This window comes from Poecile atricapillus, chromosome 13, assembly GCF_030490865.1.
Source record: "Poecile atricapillus isolate bPoeAtr1 chromosome 13, bPoeAtr1.hap1, whole genome shotgun sequence".
NCBI lineage: Eukaryota > Metazoa > Chordata > Aves > Passeriformes > Paridae > Poecile > Poecile atricapillus.
The window spans coordinates 15008650-15035253 of record NC_081261.1 but is presented as its reverse complement, the minus strand read 5'-3'; the positions used below and the strand labels follow the sequence as shown (position 1 = coordinate 15035253).

Genomic DNA, 26604 nt, shown 5'->3' with positions numbered 1-26604 from the left:
TGTCTTTGGGGTTCCTGGGGTGGAGGGAGACAGGACATTTCTCAGGAGGAGTGAGGGCACCCCCTCACATGGGGTCCGGGGGTGCCTGGCCAGGCCACACAGATCCATTGCTTTCCTGCCCTGCTGGCCCAGCAGGTCAATTACTCTGTTAATTAAGACTTAAGCTCTGTTAGAAATAAACCCAGTGCCTTTCATTTCCCAGTGCCTTGTGCTGATGGTTTGGCTCATCCTCACGAGGGAAGGACTCCTGGTGTGCCCCAAGAGGGACAGACAGACTTCCAGGGAATACAAAAAAGAACTTAAAAGTGTGTACCAAAAGGCTCTTGGAGGATCCTGGGGATCTCCAAAAGGAAGAGGGATGGGATTTGGGTGCTGCTAGAAGGACTTGGTGGGTCCAGATGTGCATGACAGTGTGCCATGAGGGGGAGAGGGGCAGGGATCCCTCCTGGGATAGGTTCCTCCCTGGGGATGAGCAGAGTGGGCAGCGGCTGCAGGGAGGATCTGGTGCAGTTCTGCCAGGATTTCTACTCCTGGCTGTGACTCACATCCCTCAGCTGATTCCCAGCACTGCCTGGGACCCCTTGGAGCACCAACTGCAGCCCCCAGGTGCTGCTGGCCCAGGGGTTCATGCTGCACCTGCTGGGACATGGCCAGAGGCATTCCTGGAGCTGAGAGACACCTGGAGTCCCTGGAGAGCATATAAGGGTGTCTTGGTTTGAAAGATGGGTGTCTGCTAAGGAAGGCAGCAGCCTCCCTTGGAGTGCTTATTGTTCTTTAGCAACAAAAATGGGGGAAAATTCCCCAAGACAGAGAGAAACAAAAGGAAAAACCCTAACCGCCAACAAGGTGTTACTAACCACCAGCAAGGTGTTACCGGATGTCACAGAGGTTCACTGGAGAGGACATGAGAAAGCACTCAGAGAGCCTGAGGGGTATCAAAAGCTGCTGAGAAAGAGCCCAGTGAGTAGAAGACAACAAAGATCAAGATGCCAGGGAATGCTGCTTCCCACACAATGGGCCTACCAGGCTCTGAAGGCACCAAATCCCACCCTGTCCCTTCCAATTGCCTTTCCTGGTGTGTGGGGAGAGCACCGAGATGCACTTGACAGTCAGGGAGCTGAGGATATAGGAGGAAAAGACGATGTGACACAGCCGGTGCTTTCCAGAACTCTTTAATCTCAAAAGAACATGTGACCTGACTTCCCACTCCTGAGGAATCATTCATGGACAGCTGGCAACACTGCTTGGACATTCATGGACAGCTGCTTCCTCACTATGCAAACAGGTTACAGGCACTCCTCTCGCCACACAGCAGCTCCTCCAGACCACTGGGACACTCCCTGTGTGTGGCCTTATCCTCCCCTGAGGCTGTTCCTCAGGAACCAGGCGTGCCAGTGGAGGAATTCCCTCCATCACACTGGCATCCAGTGCTGGCAGCCCCTCCCAGAGCTGCTGCTTCTCCAGGATCTGCCCCTCCAACGCAACACAAACCAGCTTAACAGAAGCCAAACTTGGCAGAAAAACCAACAACCCAAAACTTGAACCAACTCAAGGGCTGCCCAGGAACGAGGACAGCAGCCATTGCAAACCGATGCAAACAACCTGAAGGGAAGCTGGAACAGGGCCAGGACCCCAGCAGGGCTCAGGCTCAATCGTGGCTCCGGCAGAGCAGTTGCCTAGGTCAGCTGGCACCCTGCAGTGGAGAGGGAAGCGTCAGGCTCTGCCCCCAAACCCCCTCCCTCTTGCATCCTGTGCTTCCAAACAGGAATCCCCCCCACAGCTCTGAGGTGACAGTGTTTCAGGCCTGCCTGCCAGCTTGGGTCCCTCCCTGCCCCAGAAGTGCCACAGCTCCAATCCCCAGGAGACTCTTCAAGACTTTGGGAAAGACAAGGAGTTGTCTATGCAAGGACTTACCAAGGACTCACCTAACACCTTGAGAGTGTGCAGGGCTGCTGCCATCTTGGCCTTCTCATGCTCACTCTGGCCCTGCCTGTCTGGCAAGACCCAAGTGAAGCCACTGACGGACACGTGGTAATCCGGGATCACCACCTGGTACCAGAACTGCTGCCACCCGTTGGGGTTCACCTGGACACACCTGATGATGAACAGGGGTGTCCTCAGGCGATGCTTCCAGCACACCATGTTCAGGTGTTCCAGCACGTTCTGCAGCGACAGAGGCAGGGCTGTCAGCCTGGGCACTTCCAGGCTCTTGTCTCCCTGCACCCAGCTGGACGATGGCTCCTCCTCACAGAGCTGCAGCTTCTGCTTCAGTCGGGGGTCCAGCCAGTCCACCTTCATCCCTGCTTCCCCAAGCCTCAAGTTCCCTAGGAGACAGGAGATGCTCCAGCACCATTCCATCCCATTGCATCCCATCCCTTACAGTGATCTCCAGGATTTTAGGGGCAGCTCGAATTTCGGGCCAAGGTGAACAGATACCAAAGCCAAATGCTCCTCTCAGCTGGGGCATGAATGGGTACAAACCAGGACTCTGGAGGTCCCAGTTGGATGTCTGGCAAGCGTGTCCCATCAGGGCATTGCAATCATGGGATGGGGCTCAGAGGGACTGAGCAGCTACATCAGGTGAGTTTAAGGGCCACTGAGGGGTGGGGCAGCTCAGGAAAGGTTTAATAACTTGGTTAATGTTCTGGATGCCCTGAACTGGTACTGGTGATGCTCCTGCTCTGACTAGGCAGCTTCCTGGAAACCTCCAGCAGCCCCTTCATCCCACCACCAATAGGACTGCTGGAAATCAACTGCACTAAGGGCAGCTGGCATCACACAGGACACAGGGAGAGCAAGGGGTGTCTCAAGGCTGAAGTCACCTTTCAGCCAAGCCTGGAGGTGCAAGACACCAGGAAGACCAGCAGCATCCCTCAGCACCACTCACCTTCCATTAGGACTTTCTTGGCCTGGGCAGCAGCCTTGTGCGACCTGTACTTCAGCACAGCGAGCTTGGCCTGTCTCTGGCGGGGGCCGGTGTACAGGGTGACACTGCAGATCCCCTCAGTGACCCCCTGCAGCCTGGCCTCCAGCTCCTGCTGGCTCACCGATGCAGCCAGGCCCTTCATGAGGAGCTCACGCTTCTGCGTGCTCCAGCACACCGTGATGGCACAGCCCTCGCGCAGCTGGAAGCGGTGGAAGGTGGCGATGGCGCTGCGGGCGCACTGCCAGGACGCGTACCTGGCGTAGGCGAAGCCGCGGTTGAGCCCGCTGAAGGTCAGCATGAGGCGGAACTCGTAGAGCTTCCCCACGCTCTCGAAGAGCGGGATCAGGGTGTTCTCGTAGACGTCCTGCGGCAGCCTGGCAATGTACACCTCGGTGCCGACCGGCGGCGGGCCGCCCACCCAGCCTGCGGGGACACGGGGACGTGGCGAGCCCCGCCGCGCTGCCGGGGCGCCGCGGCCGAGCTGCTCTCCTGACCTACCTGGTGGGGGCCCTCCGTAGTGCCTCTGCCCGTTGATCTGCACCAGCTCGATGCCAGTCTCCTTCTCCCAGGCCAGCAGGGCCATCTTACCGGCCTCGTTGATTCCGCTGCTCCACATCTGAAGGAGGAGATGACGGCGGTGATTGTGTGAGCAAAGAGCTTTCAGCCTCCCAGCTGGGAGCATCCCAACCCCATGAGGGAACTGCCAGATCCGCTGCCAGGCAGCATTGTGGAGGGGCACAGGAACCCCTCTGCTCTCAGGGAACCTGAGGAGCTTCCTGGCACTCCCATCCCAAGGACTGTCTGAGCCTGCTCCACCTGACTTGACTCTAAGTCCAGCAACTTTGTTAGAGCCCAAAGTCAACAACTCTTTTTCAAGTTTCCTACAGCCCTGCAAGGCTTGGAAAGCCAAAGCACAGGCAGCAGCTGCCTGGTGCCACAAGAGGGAGCTGGAGCACAGAGCCAAGGTGACCCATTACCTCATGACAGCTTTATAGGCAGTGGGTTACATTGAATATTGGGAAGAAAATCATCCCTGTGAAGCTGGAGAGGTATTGGCAGAGGTTGCCCAGAGAAGCTGTGGCTGCCCCATCCCTGGAAGTGTTCAAGGCCAGGTTGGAGGGGGTTGGAGCAACCTGGCGTAGTGGAAGGTTGCCTGCCAGTAAATATAATATTAAAGAGTAACAAGAACTGACAACTGGAAAGCAGCTGAGTTGTTACTGTCCTTGAAAACAGAACAGTAGCTGGGACAGTTACAGGAGGACAAAGGAAAACAGAAGTTGGAGGAGAAAGCTTAGCTAATGCTTATTTGGGCTCCAAGTGCTCCTGACATTGTGCAGATCAGAAAATTTACTTCATCTCCTGAAGACTGGCCAAATCCTCCGTCTTGGTACAAAATGAGATGAAATTAGAAAAGGCATGGCCTTTAACGAACAATTGGCCAGGAGTGTTACTGAAATTTTAGAACACAGGGAAATCCCCACCTGAGCAACACTAATTGCATGGATTTTTGGTATCTCCGTGGAAATCACCCATATTAGTGAGATGTGGAATGGAGTAATTTTCATGGTGATACCAAGAATCCTACATGTAATGTCAGACTAATTAACCGTTCCCTAGAACTAGGATTTACAGGTCGTCCATCAAGAAAACAGAAGTGGAAAGAATTATATAATCAAGAGTGATTTTCAAGAATTCCAGAAATTGCCGTTCTCCTCCCCCGGGGCAATGATGAAAGAAACCCCTGACTAAAGTTAATAAAAAAATTTAAAAGCTGTATCATTTCCAACAGGAGCAGTACACCCCCACGATCCGGTTACAGCAGGATGGGGTTTTACCAATTTGCTTCAAATTGGCCCTGAGCAATGGTATTTTCATTGTTTAGTTCAACTGCATTTCAGGAGACAGAACAGAGATCTTCTGAATGGGAAAATCACCTCTAGTCTGAGCAGTGAAAGGAGCTCATATATTCCATAGAATAGGTACAAATGGGCCAGGAAGGCAGAATTCAGTGGGTTTTCCACACCCCAAATTGCCCCAGTCAAATGGAAGCATGAGCTAATGGCCTATAGAAAAGCCATACACACAGCCAGGGATACTCAGAGTACTTTACACTGGTTAAATATTGTCTGTGTCCTGCGCGAGCACTTGATGCAAACCCTGAGTGAGGTGATTCACCTTCCATTCAGGGGGAACATGTGACACTTTACAATCAGGACCACCTGTTCCAGTATAAGTAACACAAAATTACCTATTTTAATTTAATTTAAATTTAATTTAATTTAAAACTAACTGGTTCTCCGGGCACACTTCGGAAACTAAGGATAGCAGTGGAGAAAAAAACAGATTTAGTGCAAGGTAGCTTTTTCCTGGTTTTAGTGGGATAATAACAAACCCCACCAAGACTTGTATTATTTTACTTTTTCAGAAAATTATGCCATCACTATTTCCACTAAATATCAAGTTATCCATTGAAGGACTGCTTATTCTCCTCACTGAAGCAATCAGCACCAGAATGAATCAGACATAAATCACCAAACCTGACCCACTGGATGGGAACCTTTAAGTTTTCCATCTCTAATGGTCACTGTGGTAATGGCTGTAAAATGTAATTGTGCATTTCAATGACCATTGTTAACGAATAAGCCATAATTGTACAAATTTAGGAGCTCAGCCAATCAGCATGAATTTGGCAGAGGAAAATATAACCGTAATATGTGAAGCACAACTTTCAACCAAGAAGGCAGAAATTTATTTACTCAGCTTCCAATATTGACACAAAATATGAAAGGCAAGTTTTAGTGGAGATATATCCACAACTGTGAATAATACATACTGGCACGACAAAAACGAATTGAAACCTCACAATGCATTTCACTACCTCCCAGGCTCCTGATAAGACCGGTGAAATCTTATCTCCACAAATTTCTAAAACTGGACGCTATGCCATCAAATATACCGGCCCAAACAGGTGCTATTTAATTTATTTAAGCGATTCTCAAAGCAGTGGAGTTAACAATGCAGGTCAGTATCTCTGCAATGAAAGCTGTCATTTCTGTCCAGTGCACGGTGGCGGGCAGGGCTGCACGGCCAGACCCTGATCCATCCAAAACCATCACGGGGACAGGAGGAGCTGTGCTGGGGACAGAATTGGGAGCACCATGTATGGATGCTGGAGTCCTAGCAAACGAAAGAAACTCGGTAACAAATGATTTGTACCAATTGAAAGATCCATTAGGACCGTCCTAATCAGCATTAGGAGCTAGCCAATGGTTCTTATCAGATACCTCAACGGGAAAGGACCGAGGTAAAAAGTTCTCCAGCTAATAGTGAATGCCAACAGATGGCATCTCCACCTCCAAGGAGTTTCATCTTTCACGAAGACTAAAAACCAAGTTGTGATGAGCGCGGGAAGCACAAAGCGGGATAGAAGACCAGCCCCATTCCCTCCTCAGAGCCTCGTGGCCCGGCCCCGTGGCTCCGCGATGGGTCCCAGCCCAGGGAAGCGGCCCCGGGGTGCCCGGGCTGTGAGGAGAGGCAGGAGCCGGCTCTCAGCGCAGTTCCCGGTGCTGCGAGCGGGGGTTCCCCGCACCCCCGGCCCCGGGGAGCCCGGCGGAGCTGCCAGCCCTGCCTGTGCTCCCAGCCGGGGCCGTGGCTGCTCCGCTGCCCCCGGGAAAGGCCTCCCTGAGGGGAGCACGGCTCCAGGCTCCGCTGCTCCGGCCGGGGCTGCCCCGCGTCCCCACAGCGCTCACCTGCCGCTCCATCGGCGCCGCTCCGCAGATCTCTGCCCTTCCCTCGGGCCGGCCAGGGGAAAAGGCAGCTCCGCCCCCCGCCCCGCTCCACCCCGGACTGCGGAAAACAAAGCTCACTTTTACAATTTTAAAGTTTTACTAAGGGGTAAAATGCAGCGCTGGGGTGCTTGGTGAGAGGAATGATGGGTTTGTCTTTACAAACAAGCCGTGGGTCTGCTAGTAGATAAAACTAGCACTGAGAGATAATCAATGGGAAAATGGAAAAAAAATACTTGCCTTTATAAACAGACTGTAGGATTGCTGATAAATGAAATTGGATATTGAAAGATTAAAGAAAAAATGGGGAAAAACCCGTAAATTCCATAAGAATTAAAAATTAAAAGGGAGGGTTATACATTAGAGGGGAATCTCAGGTATCAGGCATTCCGGGAAGTCTGGACCTCTCAAATACCTCATCCAACGGGGAAAGAGGGAAATGCCAGCATTTCCCTCGTTTCCCATATCCCGGGAAATTGGGATAAAAAGGAGGCTTCATCCTCCAAAAATCTGAGAGACCCCAGGGGCCTCTCCCTTTATTCGAATAAAGTAAAAGGACTCCTCTGTTTCCTTTTTGGACATAAACCTCTGGTGTTTGTGGATTAATTTTCCTGACATTGGCTATCTGCCAGAAGCACACCCTTAGCTTAAACAACGTTTTTTATATACTATTACATTTCAGGGGTACATGCATATTCATAAAAGTTTCTACATATTCACACTTTCCTTTGAGTTTATATGTTCTTTTGCTTGGTTTTAACCTTTGACTTGTCTTCACACCATCCTGTAGATAAAACCAATGTATTTGGTTCTTCTGGTGGCTCAAAACCTGATCTGCATGGGACAGAGGGGGTGCACACCCACCACCAGAGGCTCTGGGGTTTGAGCCAGATGAGGGAGAAGGCCAGACAGACCATGGTGCTTGTTTTCATGCCAGTGTCCTCCCCCTGCCCCAAAGAAGGGTGACATTCACATGGGACATTCACCCACTTGGGACTGAGGGCTTTTATCCCTTCTGATGGGGAATAACTGGCTCAACTTTGCTCAAGTGAGAGGCAGGGTCATGATTTAAAGGGGTCATAAAGCATCAAAGACCCTTCAGACAGTGCAAAATTCCCCTCCCCAGGGGAGGTAGCCACGTGTTGTGTCTAAATCTAAATGTGTATTAACCCACTGACACTGGTGTTTCTTGGGCTTTCCCCCACCCCTGATGGACCAAGACTGTGACCATCACTCAGACCACCAGACTTCAAAATTGGAATAATCAAGTCTCTTCAGTCAAGTCTAGTTACTGCATCCATGGGTGGTGAGATCTTTCTACTCTTACCCTTCCCTCTTCTTTCTAATACATTTTCTTACCTGTTATTCCTATGCTTTTATATTGTTGCATTACTATAGATAATAACTGAATGGCTACATCTCTGCTTTCCACTGCTTCTAAATGGTTCTGAAATAGACCCTACATATTTTTATTTACAAACACTTCTCATTCAGTATCATTTCACCTCTAATGCTCCCCAATGGATCTATTAACAAGGACTCAGGTTACTCCTGCTGTGGCAGCTCAGCACTTCTGGCACAGAAGAATGCAGCCCCCCTGGTCCAGACCCCAAAGAATTATTCAAACCCTCCACAGCATTGTCACTTGCCAGGCTGTACTCACTTATTCCCTAAGGTCCCAAAAGCATATGATCTTGCAGGTCCAGATAATGAGCAGTATCTCACCAAACTGTGGGAAGAGGAAAAAGAAATATTACTAAAAACCTTGAAATACAGACACACACAAAAAATCATAGCAAATAAACAGAAATTTAATACAAAATTATAATGATTAAAAAGAAAAAAAAAAGTTAAAATGTAAAATGTTTTGGATTTTCTCCTTAGGAAGGAAGAAATAACTTGTCCAGCCAGTCTGCCTTGAGCTGTCCTTTATATTTCTAAACTGCTTGGTTGTACCATTGTCTTGGTAAAAATCCAAGAGCAAGTAGAAAGGGAAGTTAATGATTCATATCCAAGGTAAAAAAGTCACTAGTGAGCCAGATTCATAAAGACACTGGATTAATGAAATAGGTTCTGCTCACCTAAGTACCTGCAAATGGAAATTCACTTTAGCAATGTGCCTATTTGTGCAGTGCTGCTATAAAATGTAACTAGGCTTAATATTTTAAGTAGAAAAATGACTGATTTTTCCAAAGAATTAGTAACTCATACCCACCTCTAGCTAACATCAACTTGCTTTTCTGAAATGCATCGCAGCAAGGCAAGTGTTGCCACTAGATGGCAAAATGAGACTGAATTTTCTCTCCTACACACTCTCAAATTTTATTTGTTGGATGGCGATAAAAGAGAAAAACATTAATATATTTTTTATCCATTTTAATCCTCTGACATTTTTCTGAAAAACAGCAGCTGCAGGTATTCTCTTATGTGAATAGAAAGTACAATCGAGGTGAGATCCTACTCTGCTGTTAATTTAATCCACATCTCAGAGAAAAGCCCTGACAGATCAGGACTGCTCCAATGGACTTTTGACCTGTGCTGGCTCTCCTTCATAATGAGCCAGGGGATAAAAGGAATTGTCTTAAGTCCACTCATAGTACAATACATGTGTACAACTTAAAATATATGCAAAATTCTTCTTTATAAGGAAAAAAAAAAGCCTCTTATGAATACACTGTATTTTGAAGATAACAATGAAAAGTTGAAAAGCAAGGGGTGTTCAACAATTCAGCTCTTTGGAAACTCTAAGGCAGTCATAGAGAGGAACATAAAGAGATTGAAAACAAAACTGACATTAAAAACAAAACTATACACAAGATGATGGTGGCTAGCAGCATTTTTCTTCAAGTCACCTGTGTATTTTCTGGTCTGTGAAATTCACTCTTGAAAACTTTCAGGATTGACAAAATCTTATCCTGAGAAGGTCTGAAATGAATATATGTTAGTGGAAAAGTTGTAGAAGTTTTTGTTTTTCACAGCATTGCAAAATCACAAGTGCTTTTCTCACTGGTCAGCAAGCTGATGATATATTTAGAGAATTGGAAATATATTAGGATCAGAATCCAATTCTGAGTTTGTGGATGGACAGGAACATTTCAACTTCAACGACTCAAATCCCATGTTGGCAACCAGTTTACAGTATAAACTCTGCAAGTTTCTATAGAATTAAAGTTACAAAGTAGCATTGTTTAGGTTAGCAAACATTGCCTGACTGAATAAAAGGAAATCACTTAGAAACTCAGAGCCAATAAACTGTTTATGGGTGTCAATAGTTGATTTGATTAAAATAGAAAAATGGGTTGAGTTAAAAAAAAAATAAAATCATATCTTTAGCTGTCAGAATAGTTAGATAGACTTGAAATACTGCTGTTTAAAAAGCTTAAATGAAACAAAAAACATAACTTTTGTTCTGGCATCATTGCTGATAGAAAATAATTTTTGGTTTTTTTAATAAACCTGTACCAAAACCCCCAAACCACACCATACCAAAACCCAAAAGAAGGCAAAGCAAATGGAGAGCCTGTTATGGAAGCACTGAATGGGAATTCCTCAGGCTCCAGCTCCATCCAGGGACAGCAGCTCCCACAGACTCTGGTTTCCAGTCGAGCTGGGAGGGTTCCCAGCACAGCCCAGTCCTGCAGTGGTGCAGAGGGGACAGGGATCGGGTGGGAGCCAGAGCAGGAGCTGTTAAAGCAAAAGGGAGCTGGGCAGGTGGGGAAAAACCTTGGGGGTAACTGGAGCCTTGCAGAGCCAAGGGCTTGGCAGCTCCCCTGGGCAGAGGGCTGGCCTGGAGCTGGGGGAGGAAATCTGTGCTTTTTGACAACACAGGTGGAAAGGGTCTGAGCAGTTAGCCCAGACTAAAGGGTGTTTTTAACTTGCTTCAGCTTTACCTTAAGCTCCAATGTCTCTGTCAAACTGGTGACCTCAGGTCCAAAACTGGTGTGTTCACTGGCAGAGTTCTGTACCTGGAAGACACAGTTAGTACAGAAGGGTCGTGTCCAAAACAGAACATCATTCCCACGTGTTCTTTTTGCCCCTTTTGTGTCACAGTACAGCTGATCCTGTTTAGCAGCTCCTGAACTGATCTGCTGAACTGCACTGAGCAGCGCAAATACTGGAGGAGAGTTCTTCTGTCCCCAATTCCTCCTTCTCAAACCTGCAGCAGCTTTTCTTGGTAGCAGAGTCCTTCACAGATTATGAGAATAACTGACTGCTATCACCCAAAATCACAAAGTTTATCTCCTTTTTTCCTTCCCTTTCTCAGACTTAAGCAAACACTTTTTTCAGTCTTTCCTCAGTAGAGGTCTCCTAAGTGCTCTCTGCATTTGTTTGCAGCATTTCTGGACTAAGCAGACACATTATGTCACTTATGACCCAAACAGAGTGGAATAAAACATGAAAACCAAGCAAACTTCTCTTGCTAGAATATCTCTAAGTACTTGCCTTATTTTTTACAGGACTTTAGTAGATATTTGATTCTCTTTGGTTTTCTGGCTAGAGTCCAGCTGCACTCTACAGTGCTGCATTCTGCAGCTGCAGGATCAAGTCCAGGGAGGTTCTGGATTCTGGTGACCAACATGGGACTCAGTGGGACGGGTCTCTGCTTGGTTAATCTCCAGAAACCAATTATTCAACACAGGAACAAACTCAGCTTAAACTCAAGAGACAGAGAATGCAGAACAGAGGCAGGGTGGTGGCTTTTGTGGGGCAGAGCTGGGGTGGAGTTTAAGGTCGGGGACAAATAGGAACATAGAAAAGAAGAAACCCCAGGGGCACAAAGCACTCAGAACACCCTGGGCTGAGCCCACGAGGGTCTGGGGTGGGACAACTCTTCCCAGGCTCACAGGGCACACTCCCTGAGGAAGAAGGTGGAATTTACTCTTCCTGGGCTGTAAAGCCATGCTTCTCACTTTAACAATGCTTATCTGAAACTAAATCTTTGCCTCCCTGGGCAGAGGCACCTCACTACAGTGGCTGTATTTTAGGATTTCAGGCCTTTTGAAAACGTCTAAGCTCCATCTTGACACCTGCTCAGTGTAACACAATTGACGTATTTTTTTCCATCCAGGAAAATCTTTGCTGAGGGTTGAGTTCCTATGGAGAACACTTTTTTTTTTTGTTTGCATTGTGTGAAATTGGATTTGAAGCCAGTGTCTCAGTCTTATTCAAGCCATACATTCCAGAAGCAGGTAGGTTGGTTAGCATTTACCTCAGGTGCTGTTCCCATTAAAGTGTCATATTCAGGGTCCATCCATCCCTGCTCTTGCACCTCACAGTCACCACTGTGAGGCTGGGTGGGGAAGAAGCCTCGAAGTTCCATTCCTGCAAATTTCTTTTTCAAATTGATTTAGGTGTGAATATGAATTTCCTGATATTTTTCTCCAGGGGGGAGTTTTACACCTGAGCCAGGTGTGGAAGGGAGGACACTGACATGATAAAAACAGCATTATTTATACCCTACCTCACAGGGTCTGCTTGCCTTATCTCCCTTATCTGGCTCTGAACCCAGCTCCTTGCTAAGCAAAGGTCACTTTGTTGTGCTCATCCTCCTGAGGTGGGTGATGAAAATATCTGAAATTTCAGAACAAATTTGAAGCTTCACGGCACCAGGGCTGTTCTTATGATCAGAGGTTTGTCCAGCACACATCCAAAACCTCTCCCTCCCTTTGGTCTGGCCTCAGCAAAGCACCAAATTAACGCTGACATTTCAGTCTCTCACAGTTATGGGTAGGTAACACAGCCTGGGAATTGGGCATGTCATGTTAAAAATGGAACTACAGGCTGTCTAGGATAAAAATCTCCAGGGTAAAAGGAATAACCTACCCCAGTCTTTTAAAAGCAAATTTGGGCAGGAGAAAAGAAAACCACTCCATAAGGATCCACTTCACTTTGGGAGTGAGCTGAACATGAAGATGAAATTCTTACTTTAAAAAAGGTTTGAATTTTTTTTCTTTTGTTTGTTTGGCTCTAGGGATATGGACATGTAACTTGAGCTACTCTAGAAAAATAAACCCTTCTGAAAGTGGTTCAAAGTAAGCTCTTGACTCCACTTAAAGCAGGGACAGAAGACCACAGAGAGAGGTGGGAGAAAATGGAAAATGTTGCTGCTCTTTGAAGGCAGTGTGAATTTCCTACCTGTATTGCCTAAAATGGTTTTAGTCTCACATTTTCAAACATCAATCACCAGATCATCATTGCAGCAGAAAGAATTCACCACTGGCAGCTGTTACTGAGGAGACACTTTATTTGGGTGAAGGTTGTGTCACTGCAGGCTATAAAATACCTATGAAACATCTTTAAGTTCTTTAAAAAGAGGGGGGGAAAAGTCTCAATAAGAAGATATGCATCTGATAATAGCAGTAAAGTCGGTGTTTCTCAGGTTTTGAAAATACAAGAGTTTAAAATCCATCTTATGAGATTGCCAGCTGCTGTAGGACTGTATCTGAAAATTGAAATATAGAAAATACAAAGTGGTGTTTCCTCAGCAAGCCTCACCGGGGCACCACATCCGATGTGTTTATGATATTACAGAAGTTGTAGAGAAAGACAGAGCTCAAGTTCGTGTGCAGCTGGGTTTTGCAAGAAATGCATGAAATCTGCACGTAGCTATGATGTACTCAGTGCCACAGGCAGGATGCAAGCAAATAATAATAGATAGATACATGTGTTAGAATTTCTGTGTTAGCTGCTCTTGAGACTGGGAGATCAATTTTAGAGGTAACTGATTTCCTCCTTTCTCAGCATCAGAACAAATGGTACTGTAATTCTCCTGTAACACCACCAGCATAAAATTTGACCAGACTAATTAGTTTCATATTAGTACAAATAAGGAGTCACACAATTGCAATTAGATCTGCTACACTGGGTTTGGGATAGAAACCAGATTAGAAGGTAATGAAACACATCTTCAATAAAAGCAATTAGAAAATTAACACAGCCTTCTTCCTGTCTCCCTGCTTGTTTCCCTGTGAAATCCAGGGGGTGTGATGGGATGTTTGAGGTGCATTTATGTAACCTCCCCTTTGCCACTGCTGACAATGCACCAGCAAAGCAAGTTTTCCTTTGGGGATTCTCTGTCACCAGTTCATTTGGTCCTATTTCATCCCCAGACCTAGAGGTAATAATATTTCTGTGATACTGTCAGGACATGCCTAAGATGATTCACACAGGTAATTTCAAGCAAGAATCCAGAAAACACAGCTGTAGCATGTACTTGATAAATGGTGCTCTGCTTAGAACAGCTGTGGCAGCCGTTTCATTTAAGAGAGTTTTAAATACCATGCTGCCATCATTTACCAGAATTTCTCCAGAAAAAAGTAAGCTACTCTATATCAGACTCTGAATTTCAAAAGGAAAGCTCTTCCTGTGAAGACCTGTAGGTTTGATCTCAAATACATGCACTCACATGCAGCACACCTGCAGATTGCAGACACGAGGTTACGAGGTCATCAGTGACTGGAGACAATAGGGATGCATTTCTCCATAAAAAGAAGAGGAACTTTTCCTTCCCAGTGCTTCAGAACTATGCACCTATTCTTACTAGTCCAGAAAGCTCAGAAATTACCACCTTTTGTGCAGTCTAATGGAGGAGTGAGCCCAAGGATTCATAGCAGCACAGCTTTGGGAGGAGGTTCCACAACAAGAAAAGGGAGAATGGACACGCTGGCTGTTTTTAAAAAACAGACAAACTTGGAATTACTCAATGGAATCTCAGCAAAGGGACCTGCTGATAGGAGAGTGCCTGAATTGGTTATGCAGGACAGATGAAAGTCTATCATGTCCCTGTGGTAATAATATGGTTTTGTGGATTCTTTTTCAGATACAAAAATCCTTGGAAGAAGTAGCCAAAAAATGAACTATTGATACGATGGGCACATAATAATTTTTCATCTAAACTTGTACATTTTTTAGTTTCACTGAGTGATTCCTTATTTGAAGGGATGCTGACTGTAATTCCATTGTTACTTCATTAGTTCTTCAATATGTACAGCTCTGAAAATAACCTTTAATTGTAGAAAGAAGGATATTTCAGGTACTGAGATAAATGAAGGAAGTTTCTCTGAAGTGGATGTTTTCTTCTTTGAGGGGGCTTACCTGGGTTGGACTTGCACAGAAGAGTAACCCACACCTGTGCAGATAAGATGACAATATTTTTATGCACATATAATGTGAGTAAATACATAAATATTTATGTGTGCTACTACAAGCAATTCGGGTCCATAGGCACTTCTATATAGCAGGCAGAGCATTTTCAACCTCTGCTGTGCTTCCTTGTTTACTTATTTATATTCAGAGAAAGGAAGTGGTAAGGCTGACTAGCTGAAACTTTTCTGAGAAGAGACCATTTTGTACAAGAGGAAGCAGTGTCGCTCTGGAACGAACTCACAACATAATTTCAATTGACCAGAACAGTTCCTTGACAGAAGCAGCTGGAGGTTGGGCAAGGAATTCCTTGGAGAGAGGGAATCCATGGCAGGAAGGCTATGAGCACTCCCTGACTGCCTCGGGGAGAAAACCAACCATGGACCTGCGGAACATCCCCTACCGCTCGGACGTGCTCACCTGGGACCCAGATGACTTGGCAGAATATTTCAGGACGGTGAGTTTGGCCGTGTTTTGTCTTCTTCTGATGGAGGAATGAACTGCTGTAACGTTGCTTGGGCTGAATTCAGATATTTTATACTGGGCAAAGCTCGCTGCAGAACTAAAAGCAAAACCGCTGTCAAATGAGAAGCTGAGCTCAAGTGGTCAGCGAAAATGAATCTTGAAAGGGATTTTTATATTGGGTATAAGAGAAACTCGTGGCTTAGAGAAAATAAACACGTTACTACAATACTGCTTGGTGTAACACACATTAACAGCTGTGGAAGGCACTCAGGTGTGAAGATTACAAATTTTCTGTTTCATCTTCAATGATTTTCAGAAGTGATATTTTTTTTCCACATTGCTCAGTGTAACAAATGAACCTCTGAATGTCTCTGTTAATCACATCCATGGCTAGACCTGTAAAACTTGCAACACCTCAGGATTAGTTTTGAAATAATGTGAAGTTTATTTTTTTCAATGGCTCCTATTACTCAGTGAGAGTCTTGTCTGGGGAGTTGAGGCCAGTTTGATGGTAGAATGCAGAACTACTTAATAAAGATGAGCAGATGAAACACAGAGTTTGTGTCTACCAAATCTCCAGAGAAGTGAAACTGCCATCTACTTACAAGCCCCTAATTTTAGGGTGCAGGAGTTAGTGGTACAGGAAAGTGAAACCAAAAACTGGAGATGGAACAGATGAGATCATTATCACCAGGTAACTTCAGACAAATACGAAAAACATTAGAACAACAGTGCAGGGGGAAGTTGGACCACCATTTCCAAGAAATTAGGAAAGGAAAAACGGCTTTCTGAAAGATCTGATAATGATATTCTGAACCTTGATAAAAGGATCAACCGTAAGTTCTACCGTAACTGAATGCACATTTATCTGTAGTGCCTCCCTTGTAGTGATCAAGACACTCTCCAGAATAGAGATAATGGCATCCCACTCTTGGAGAGCTAAATCAGGGCACAAGTTGTTTAAGTGATCTAAAAAATCTGGCTAAGACAAGAATGTCAGCCCAAGTCAGCCAGCTCTGGGCACCTGTCACAAGTGAGCAGATCTTATCCCCAGAGAAACTCAGAGAATGAATGAACCAATGAAGAACCAAATTTTCAAATAATTTCCTTTTTTTTCTTGTTTGTTTAGAAAAAGCAAAGATGTTCATATTTGGGATATTCCATATTGGGTTATTATTTTTAATAGATAAACAGCTTTTTTTAAATCAATTACTTCAAGATTGAGGTTAGGTCTCAATCACAGTGATGTGTTGCTTCCCTGTGCATACAGACTTGTGCTGGTAATATCACAATAGCACTCACTGTATGAAAGAAATTATTTACAGGTTTAAGTTCTCAGTCTGCACAACAGTTTTAATCTGTATCCTAAAATATTTATCAGAGTTAGGTCTGTTTCATCATATGAATAACTGAAGGTGGCTCATAAAAATATCCGTTTTGCGCTCCAGGATCCATTCTCACATTCACCAAGTTACAATGTTACACCTTAAAATGAAAAGAGGGATAGAACTACAGGGGCACAAAGCTCCCTGTAAGAAAGAACTCCTCTGCTTTAGGGGAGCTATCCCAGCAGCACAGGGTCGTTTGTCTGGATAACTTTCACTGACTAAAGTTTCAGACAGAATAAGAGACATTTTTTTGTCTCAAAGCCTCCAAAAGTCACTTTGTGTGCCTGATCTTTGGGTTCCTTCTGATTTGGACCTGATCAACTTGAAAGAGAAAAACGCCAGATCAAAAAATATAAATTGTGTTCTAACATTATGCTATTACTGTTCAAATTTAAAAAAGAAGAAAATAAAAAACTTAGTACAACTGTTGGAAACGTTTAAAAGTCATGTCTTGCTTTGTGGTCAAGCTGTACATGAGCAGCTTCTGAGGTGCATATCCTTGTCCTAAATGCTACTGGAAAACATAAAACTGTGGGAAAGCTTTACAAACATTATAGATCATTTCCAGGATTAACAAGTGAGATTTCCATCCAGAAGTGAAAACTTTTGGATCACAACAATGAATTCTGTGTCTGGGATCAGTCAGCTTTAGTATTCCTGGATAACAGGGTTTTTGCTTTACTTCTGCCTCTGCTCATCCCAGTCAGTCCCACAGTAATCAAATTTTTCAAATATTTCTTAGGGCCAAGCAACTGTGAGGTGGTTTGTAAATGTGAGGAATAATGTGTTCATAAGTGGATGAAAACCTTTAAGTCCACTGAAAAATGTTTGTCATAAAAATCTATGTTTATGGGACAAAATGAGCCATTTAGGTATGCCATAGCATACAAAAAGATATCTTGAAAGCATCTCCTCAAAGCCAGCCATATGTTTAAGTATCTTTATTAATTACTTTAATTAAGGGTGCAATAATCATCTTCTCATTGACAGCTAAAGTATAAAGACTGTGAGAAAGTCGTGAGGAAGCACAGCATAAATGGACAAAGGTTTTTGGTAAGTGGAGTTGTAAAATTCCTTCCTGTAAAATTCCAATCAAGAGATGTTTTTGACTTTTTGTTTTGCACTGGCAGATGTGGAGCTGCCTTCCAGGTGGTTACTGAGGTATAAATATGGGAGGTAAATGCTTTTTCTAAAATCAGCCAGACAACTTGCTTTCCATATGGAATGCTGGGAGCCCAAGCATGTTGTTCAATATTAATATATTTTAAACTGGAAGTTCTAAACCAATAATCTTGTCTTGAATTAATATCTTCCTTTACAGGAAGTTCTTGTTTTCAAATATTAACAACAGAAAACCCACATTTATTAATTATCCTCTCATACTAAAGAAGACACAGCCCTGCTCAGAATGACTGGCCTTTCATTGGAATAATTTCTTCATTTCTCTATAGACAAAATTAGATTTCCTCTGTTGCAATACACAAAACCAATAAAATTTAAGAGCATCAAAACTAGTAAGCAAAGTCCTAGTGGCTTTAAATCAACATTGGTCCAGGCTTGGCTTAATTTTAGAAAAAAGTTGATAGCTTTCACCAACATAGCAGCTGTTTCCAGGTCTTAAATTCATGTCCATGAAGATGTGTAGGAGCCTTTAGTATTACTTTTTACTTTTATTTTCAAATATTAGCTGTTCTATTTCCCCAAAGTAGTAATTTTTGTCTTCTGTTTAATTAGTCATTGTGGGGAGATCTCTCCATACTTCTGAAGTTTTGTATTTTTCATTTATTTCTCCTAATATTCAGATTTTTTGACATTTCATTGAAACAAAAAAAAATTCATTGAAACAGAAAAATTTTCAAGCTGCAGTTGTAGGAAGAGGATTTGACCCCTCCCTCCTGCTGGAGGGTGCAGTCAGCATTATTCAGATGTGTCATGGGATTTATCCCACCAGCCCCCAAGAGATCCTCCTCAGCTCAAGCACTGAGGATCTGTGGCTGGAGTGGGAGCTCTGGCTCTGGAAGCATAATGACATTCTGGTAGTTTGTGAGGTGTAAATAGAAAATGCAATAACTGTGTGATTTCTAAGTGATTTTTGTGTTTTTTTCTATTTTTCTCTAGTGTTTCTGTAATTAGCTCAGAGTGCAGCAGCTCCTCAGAGGCATCCCAGCAGATTTGAAGGATGTTTTCTATTGAGCAAGCCAAGCAGCTGCTCACCTCTGCTCAGACTCTTTTTAAGCTTTTGAATTACTTGGCAATTTTATAATGAAAAAAAGGGAAAAGGTTCATTTGTTAAACAGAACCACAGAAGATGTCCAGTAAAATATTCCAGAGTACAAAGCAATCTGGGAAAAAAAATTGCTTCTCTCTATGAATGGTTTTCCTAAGAAACATCTTTTTACATTTTGTGAGTGACTGGAAAATGCCAAATTATATTTGACAGAAGCAGCTGCTCAGGCTGAGTGTTTGCTGGGTTTGTAGCTGTTGTCAGATCTACATGATAAATCTGGCTCTAAAATTAATCAGAATAACATCCTAATTTCAGAGTCACCTTTCTCACCACAAGGCTACCACAAGGAAAGCCCTATTGAGATGCAGTAGGAATAAAACCAAAGGAGTTTCACGTAACTTAGTCTAATAAAATTCTCTGTTATTTAAAACAGAAATGTAGCCCTTGTAAAAGAGTTTATACCTCTAATATTTGTCAGGTTTATCATCAGAACAGAACAGAACTCCGGAGAGAAGCTTAAAAAGCCTTTAGAAAAAATACAATTCTTCAGGAAGTACTGCAGGACATTTCCATAAAAGCAGTATATTTTTCCTGTGTTTTACTCCTCCCAGAGGCAAAATAGTGTGGAAAAACACAGATATGATTTGTTCTGTCCTGAACATTGGCACTGACAGCTTTGTGAACCAATGTGTAATTAGAAACCTATTAAAGTTACCAGTAAAAGAGACAAAAAGAACCATGGACCATCATCCCTGTTCCAAAGAGTATTTGTGAAGCTTGTGATTAACTACACAAAACACTAAATCAGTGAAATCCAAAATCCTCAGAATTCCTGAATCTGTCCTAACTCTGGATTGCACATGCTGGAGGAAGAGAAGGGATGACTCTGCAGGAACATCAGGAAAAGTTTCTAGATAGCCCAGGGGCTGTGTTATGGTTGAGAAGGGAACAAACATCCTTCCCCCATCCCAGTTTCTAGAAAGATCTTCTTAGGCTGCCAAGGCTGCTTTTAAGTCCAAGGGGTTTTCTAGCTATGTGTCCCCTAGAACATGGGATTTCTTGTTTTTCTTTCTGTTACAAATAAGGTTCTTAGAACAAAACTCCAGCCAAAGGTTCTGTATTTTAAAATCTACAGTTCCACTTTGAAATTTTGCAATCATGCACAATATTGCCTAATTTCACTGTGCAGACACGAAGGAATTCAATATACCTGGTTTCTGAAGTCATGTAAATACCACATGAATTCATGCCACATTTTTGAATATATGTGTGTGACTTATTTGGATAAGTCACAGGGTGTTCCATGGACAATTTTATCAGATATCCCATGTGTTTCCTTTCCAGAACATGTCTGAAAATGATATTCAGAAATTTCCAAAGCTCAGAGTGCCGTAAGTAAAGTCAAACTATCTAAATCTTAAAAATTATTTTTGCTGTTTTGCAATGAAGTCTCATATGAAATATCAGGCAACTGATTTGTGAGTGATTGGCTAGAGATTTGTGTACTGGAGCATACTGAGAGAAAAAGAAGAATATTCCAAGATAAAATGAGTGTTGTCATGACTGCTCAAGCAAAATGATACAGTACAAGAAGATTGTCTGGGGGAAGTTCAAAAGAACTCCTGCACAAATTCTTTGACTGACAGCAGCTACACAAAGGTTAAACTTTCATGCAAGTATTACCTTTGAAGCCTGACTTAACTGTTCACTGCTTAACTGTTGACTGTAACTAAAAGGAAAAAAGAAAAAGTCAGTTATGTCCACAACAGGTGAGGATTTGAAATTATTTTCATATGCTTTTGCTTTAGGTGGGCATTCAAGAGAAATCAGTCTGGGTCATGTGATTCAATGTTCAATAGCTTTCCTCAGCTCCTGTGGATTAGGCCTTGAAAAAGTTTCCAATTCATCTGAATAGCTTCCATAATTTCACAGAAGTTACTTAATGAAGAACAATAATCCCATTGAGTCCATACTGAGTAAGAAAAATTGGCTTCTTCTAGTATTTAATGGTGGAAAATGAAGGATTTAATTCTGAGTTCTCTGCTACATATTCAAGCTGGAGGTTAGAAGGTTTCTAACCATGAGACACATGGAGCTCTTCATGGTCTTCCAAACAAAGGAGGGAGAAAAAAATGAATTCAAGCTCTTCCAGCATGGCTGTGTTGCTCATTTCCCAGCTCCAGACTCTCTCCCTTCACACATATCTTGATTTTGCTACACAAGATACAATTTGCTTTGCCTTTTCTGGTACATCAGAGTTTGTGGAAGGTGTTTTGGGAAGACGAGAATACTGAAAAATTTTGTGCTCATGGGTGAGCTGGTGGGAAGAGCTGAGCCCAGCAGGACCCTTGTTCAGATCATGTATGAAGGACTGAATTTGAAAGCCCTGGATGTGAAAAGTTTCTTAAAATCACGTCTGTATTTTCATACAATAAATATCCTGATAATAGAGATTGGTGGTGTCCAATATGTTAGTAAGGAGGTCCAGATATTATTTTAAAAAGATGCTCTGATGTCTCAGAATTTCTGAACTCACTTTCAATTAAAAGAAACATTTAACAATGTTGATGATAGACCAGACTGTGTGTGACAGACTCATCTTACCATATTGGAGAACTTGGAATTCTCTGGTAATTTGTCCCACTTTAGCAGTCCTTTGGCAGAATTACCTCTTGTTCTCATTGTCTGAGCTTTTCATTTTAAAAACTTCTGGTGATTCTGGTGATTTCCTTTCAAATCTGTGAGAGAAAAGTAGTCAGTGGATGGTCTAATAAACTCAGGCATATCAGAGATATTAATTCCATAGGTGAATCATTAAAATGAAATCTAACCATATGGACTTGCTCCTATTTTCTCATCAAACCTACTGATGCCTCAAAATTTGATTTTCACACCCTAGAAAAAGAAAACAGCCTTTTTTAGACAGGTCTTTGGGTTCCTCACTTGTTACACCCCAGCAGAAACTGAACAGCCTTTTCACTCAGATCTTTTTGATTTCTCAGCAAGAAGAGAATTTGAAATCAAGAGCTTGAAAAGAAGAGTGAAGCTTGGTGCACAGCTTGAGGAACTGAATAAATAAGTAGATATTTAAATCTGAAGGAAAGCTCTGGAACTAAGGCCTCTGTTCTCAGATTTTTTCATATTTACAAACAAGCAAAATATTCAGTGGAATATGGTGATTATACATGCAGAAAGGTCCTCCACGTAATGCCACTGTTTAAAATAAGAGTTTAGAGCTTTAATAGGGAAGAGAACTGGTTCTCACTAAAAACAACCAACCAACCAAAAAAACCCCCAACAACAACAATAAACCAAAACTCCCCTTAACCCCAAAACAATCTCTGGGATAGAATTAATGGGCAGAAGAATCTGCCATTTTTAAAAACATTAATTTCTTCAGAATCTCCACATCCTCATCAAAACACAAAGTGCTGGCTGGTGACCTCTGCTAGAACACATTCACTCACACTCTTCTTTTTTATCATAATGCAAAGCCCAGCTGGTTGTAGCAAGAGTTCTTCTGCAAGCTGAAAGAGGCATTAGCATATTTTAGTTACACTACCTTATACTTAATAGCAGTGCTAAAACTGAGCATATTCTGCAAAAATCTTAATATAAATAGCAGGTGTTACAGCTTTGGCCAGTGCTGAAATAAATAAAAGATAGATTGACAAGAGAGATTGTTCCTCAGTAAATTATCAGGAATATTCTGACCTACATGGAGCCAGCACCTGGAATCACACAAGGTTTGCAAAGCACAAAGCACAGCCTGGATCTGTACAGGTGTCCTGGCCTGGGTGTGTGGGTTTGTAAATGTGCATCTCTGAGCAAACCCACTGCTCTGGTTTTGAATAAAACTCTTGTCATTATTTGGGGATGATCCTGTGACTTTTCAAGAGTCAAAAGTAGGTCACAGTTATCATTACAAGGTATGACAGGTCATTTCCTGAATCTAATTTTAAAACTCTACAACATGCTCTTATTACTAATGAACTATTATTTTGAAAACTAATCTCCACCAGCCCTTTTACAGGTGCATATCTTCATAACATTTTGTCTGCTTTACAAAAACCAAAAAAAGCCCCCAGATTTAAGTGCTATTTTGAAAATTAAAATACTTCTTAAAATCTTTAGCACTTTCCACTGAAAGGGCTGAACTCTTTCTGAAAAACTTTGCTAAAAAAGTTGATATTAATACCACTATGTTTAGATACACACTTGAATCCTCACAAATAGCACACTGTGTCCTGAAGGAGATACACTGGTGAGACTGGGAAGGTATTTGGTGTATTTTACACAGAGCAGACACTGACCATCAATCCTAAGTGCTAAATGAAACTCAGACCTAATCATGAGGGTGTACTAACATTTTGATAAAAAATCTAATGAAGCAAGAGGCCAATTTACAGCTTAAGAGAATAAAAGAGTTTTCTTATTGTTCATTAGCACTACTGCCAGTCAGAGAAGGTCATGAAGTTTAATACTTGTGGAGAACAAATTTGAGTCTTGCAAAATATTTTAAAGCACTTTCAACAAACAGAATGTGCCTTATTTACTGTGGTCAGAATTCACAAATAGAAAAAGCAAAGTTTTAATTAAAAATAATGCTGATGGTTGGTTGACACCTGATACATGATACCTGAACCATGGTAAAAACACTGGGATTAGTCTGTCACTCCTATTTGCTATCTTGAGAGAAAAGAGTTTCAAGTTTTCAGGACACTGTTGATCCTTCTGGCTATTCCAGTGGCAGGTTCATGGCAAACCTGAGATTTGGAATTTCCAGCCTTGTGGAAAAATCTTAAGGCATATCCCACAGCACTCCAAAGTGTATCCCATAGCATTGGCAGAAATTTCCAGTAGCAGAAAGCTCCTCACTGCAGTCATGGCATCTGCCAGCTCAGTGTGACACAGCCAGAGCCTGCAAACATGGCACAGTCTGGAAATCATTCTACTTTCAGAAGAGTAAAAATGCAAACATAAAAACTGAGAAATCTGCTCTTTCTTTGTTAAAAAGGTAATGGGCAGATGTCAGTGCACACATGCTCTCAGCTGGGGTCTAAAGGTTGTTGCAAGGTTTGGAACATAACTGGTATTCAGTCTGGTTTGAAGTCATTAAAACAACATTGCATCTTCCCAGCAGAGTCTTCTCAAAGGCCAAACCAAAGACTTGGACCATCAGCTATGCTTTGGACAGTGCTCAGCAGGCACCTCTGCAGCCTCCTGGCTCTAGAGGAACTTCTATTCCACCTCTCACCCATCTTAAGCCCTTTGTCCCAATACATGTAGAGTGGATTCTACTCATGTCAACAGCATCTGCAGTTAAGTGAACAAAAGCCAGTTTTGGAGTCCCACTTTGGGGGCTGGTTGTGTGGGTTTTTAAAAAATTTCAACTTCCTGCTAGTTTTAAGTTTAGCAACTGGTGGAGGAGGTAGAAAGAGAATGAGAAGTCTGAGTAACATTTTCTGCAAGTGCTGTTGCCTTATCCTCTCCTATCATCCACTCCCACAGCTCAGAGAGCAGTGTGGTTTTGTACTTCCTTCCTCACATGGTGACAGGCTCAGCTGCTCAGTTCTCTTCCCTGAGAACATTGCTTGTAATGCATGACCCTCCTAAAATTTGCTTTTTTCTAATAAAACCTCTGAGCTATTGGTTTGAAGTATTTCAAATAAAGTAGAAGATTAGACACTGTATTTTAAGAATTCTATGATTAATTTTTGGCAGCAAGATAATATGATCAACTTCTTCCTGTCAGTTTTTCCTCAAAACCTGTTGGTGTAAATCCTCATAGCAGCCAGCCCAGGTTTAGTCCAGAAAGCTTTCAAACACTCAGGTCTCATTCACACCCAGGAAAGTCTGAACACTAAGAATTATTAGTTCCAAATCCAGAGAACTTCATTTTACTTCTTTAGCTGAAAAAAACCCAAAATATTCTGAAAGATTCTCTGCCTCTTCTGCACCAGGGAATAAGCCACAGACAAATTCCATAATCCATTTTTCAACCAAAGCACTGATGTGTGCAGGGCACTGCTCACCCCAGGGCATTTCCTGATGTCTCACATGGAATTTATTATTCACACAGCAGCTTCCTTATCCCCTGCAGCAAAAGGAAATGTCTTGTGCAGAACAGCGTTGATTCCACGGAAAAGAAGAGCAAGAGTTCTCCTGTGCCTGTAATTTGGTGTTTCTCTTCCTTTATCCAACTTACTTGGGTAACAATGTCAGATTTAGACAGCTGTAATCCTTCAGAAATTGTTAACACTTGTGCATGTGCTTATTTCAAAATGGGGCAAGCATGATAATACTGGCTTCAAACCAGAAAATTGCAAAATCCTGCCTTAAACAAGAAAACCTAAACAATATTCTTTCTCTGTATTTCTCCTTTCATACTTGGATCCTTGAGTGCATACCCTTAACTTCACTCATCTTCATCCTTTTCAGGCAGCACTATTACCCTGATCCAAAATGACTTCATTTTCTTGGCTTGTTTTTCTTAGAGGGCTTGAAAACCTGTCTGCCTCCAGTCCCGGCTCAGAAGTGCAGTTAGATGTGAAAGATGCGCTAATTAGGTCATTTGGAAAAAAACAGGGGATTGTTATTGCTGAGTAGCAGTGAAACGCATGAAAGGAGAAGAAAAAGACAACAGGGTGGTAATTGCCTACCCATAAACAAGTACTTTACAACACTGATATCAACTTTGATTGAGCCAGTCTAAGTTGTGTGGGGAAGAATTCTACGTTAACAAACAATTAAGATTTTACAGAATTTAGAATCTGAGACAAACAGATATGTAAAGTTCCTGATGTTTTTCATAATACTTATATTTCCACAATTATTGTCTCTGATAGACCTAAACAATACAAGCTGCAAGTAAAATGGGATATTTTTGACTGGATGTATGTAAACAATTTGCTTTGTTTGCCACAGGACTTTCTCTGTTGGATGTTCCTCAATAAGAAATAATGACAATTCAGAATCAGATCATGGCTCATCCTAAGCTTTCTTTGAAACAAAATAATCAAAGAGGCAAACTTCATTAGTAGCAGAGCAGAATCCTGGTCACTCAGTAGAATTAACCTTGTGAATCTCAGTACTGACTGTCCTTCACTAGGAAAGATCTCTCCAGGCATAAAATTACAACCTTTTGGTATTCCATGGCCAAAATGTATTAAAACACAGAATTAGATCAGCCTTTCCCTCCTCTCTGCTGGAGGGATTCTGGATGAGGGATGGCTTGGCTGCAGAGGAAGGAACACAGAAGAATAGAGAAGATTCTCAGGGAACATTTAATCCCTGCTTTTGCAGCCATAAACTCTGTTTTCCTGAAGTATTATTTGCTTTTTCCATGCAAAATCATACAAATGCCATGACCACTATTTGAAGCAGTATGATGTCTACAACACCAAAGATCCCAAGGCTTGCTGGGTTTAATGTTAATTTTTAAACACATCCAACAACATGGGGTTTTACCAAGGTAAAAACAGTCTAGCTTGTAGTTGGCTGTGCTGTAGCACAACTTAGCAATAAGTGGTTTTTATCACACTGTAAATAATAATAATGAGTTACCAGATTAAATTTAGCAAATTTAAGGTGAGGGATAATGGTAAAGAAAATGATTTAGCTGCTTTGACAAGGTTGAAGGGATTTTTTTTTATAAACTATTTTTGTTCT

The 26604-nt window shown here is 42.7% G+C and overlaps 2 protein-coding genes across 8 annotated transcripts in view; one reads left to right on the top strand and one right to left on the bottom strand.

Moving 5' to 3' along the window:
• Nucleotides 1-529: 529 nt before the first annotated feature.
• Nucleotides 530-10619, bottom strand: DND1 (DND microRNA-mediated repression inhibitor 1). 4 transcript variants are annotated; one of them, XM_058848999.1, is made up of 6 exons: nt 10602-10619; nt 8375-8440; nt 6676-6772; nt 3425-3542; nt 2888-3349; nt 530-2324 (listed from the first exon to the last, which is right to left on the bottom strand). In XM_058848999.1, the coding sequence occupies exons 3-6, from the start codon at nt 6685-6687 to the stop codon at nt 1870-1872; spliced, it is 1047 nt and encodes a 348-aa protein (XP_058704982.1). In that variant the 5' UTR covers nt 6688-6772; nt 8375-8440; nt 10602-10619; the 3' UTR covers nt 530-1869. The 4 variants fall into 4 exon arrangements, with proteins under 4 accessions (XP_058704982.1, XP_058704979.1, XP_058704981.1 ...); XM_058848998.1 differs by lacking the exon at nt 10602-10619 and adding an exon at nt 5083-5145 and having other exon boundaries at nt 533-2324; nt 8375-8658; XM_058848997.1 differs by lacking the exon at nt 10602-10619 and having other exon boundaries at nt 538-1693; nt 1926-2324; nt 8375-8657.
• A 4402-nt stretch (nt 10620-15021) lies between these two features.
• Nucleotides 15022-26604, top strand: part of LCP2 (lymphocyte cytosolic protein 2) — a 33599-nt gene continuing 22016 nt past the window's right edge. For all 4 annotated transcript variants that reach the window (XR_009278662.1, XM_058848946.1, XM_058848944.1 and 1 more), the window contains exons 1-3: nt 15022-15310; nt 17697-17759; nt 20278-20324. Coding sequence is in view for 3 of the 4 variants with exons in the window: in XM_058848946.1 (XP_058704929.1) it covers nt 15233-15310; nt 17697-17759; nt 20278-20324 (188 nt within the window). In the remaining variant the exon portion in view is untranslated. The remainder of the gene's footprint in view (nt 15311-17696; nt 17760-20277; nt 20325-26604) is intronic.

Bases quoted from the DNA above. Each gene is read 5' to 3' on its own strand.
- DND1 (XM_058848996.1), bottom strand. From the start codon at position 8,505: ATGATTTTTTGTGTGTGTCTGTATTTCAAGGTTTTTAGTAATATTTCT. The intron at 3,543-6,675 runs GTGAGCGCTGTG...CTCCTCCTTCAG, and splicing joins CGGCGCCGATGGAGCGGCAG to ATGTGGAGCAGCGGAATCAA. The intron at 2,325-2,887 runs GTGAGTGGTGCT...CCTGTCTCCTAG, and splicing joins CAAGAAAGTCCTAATGGAAG to GGAACTTGAGGCTTGGGGAA.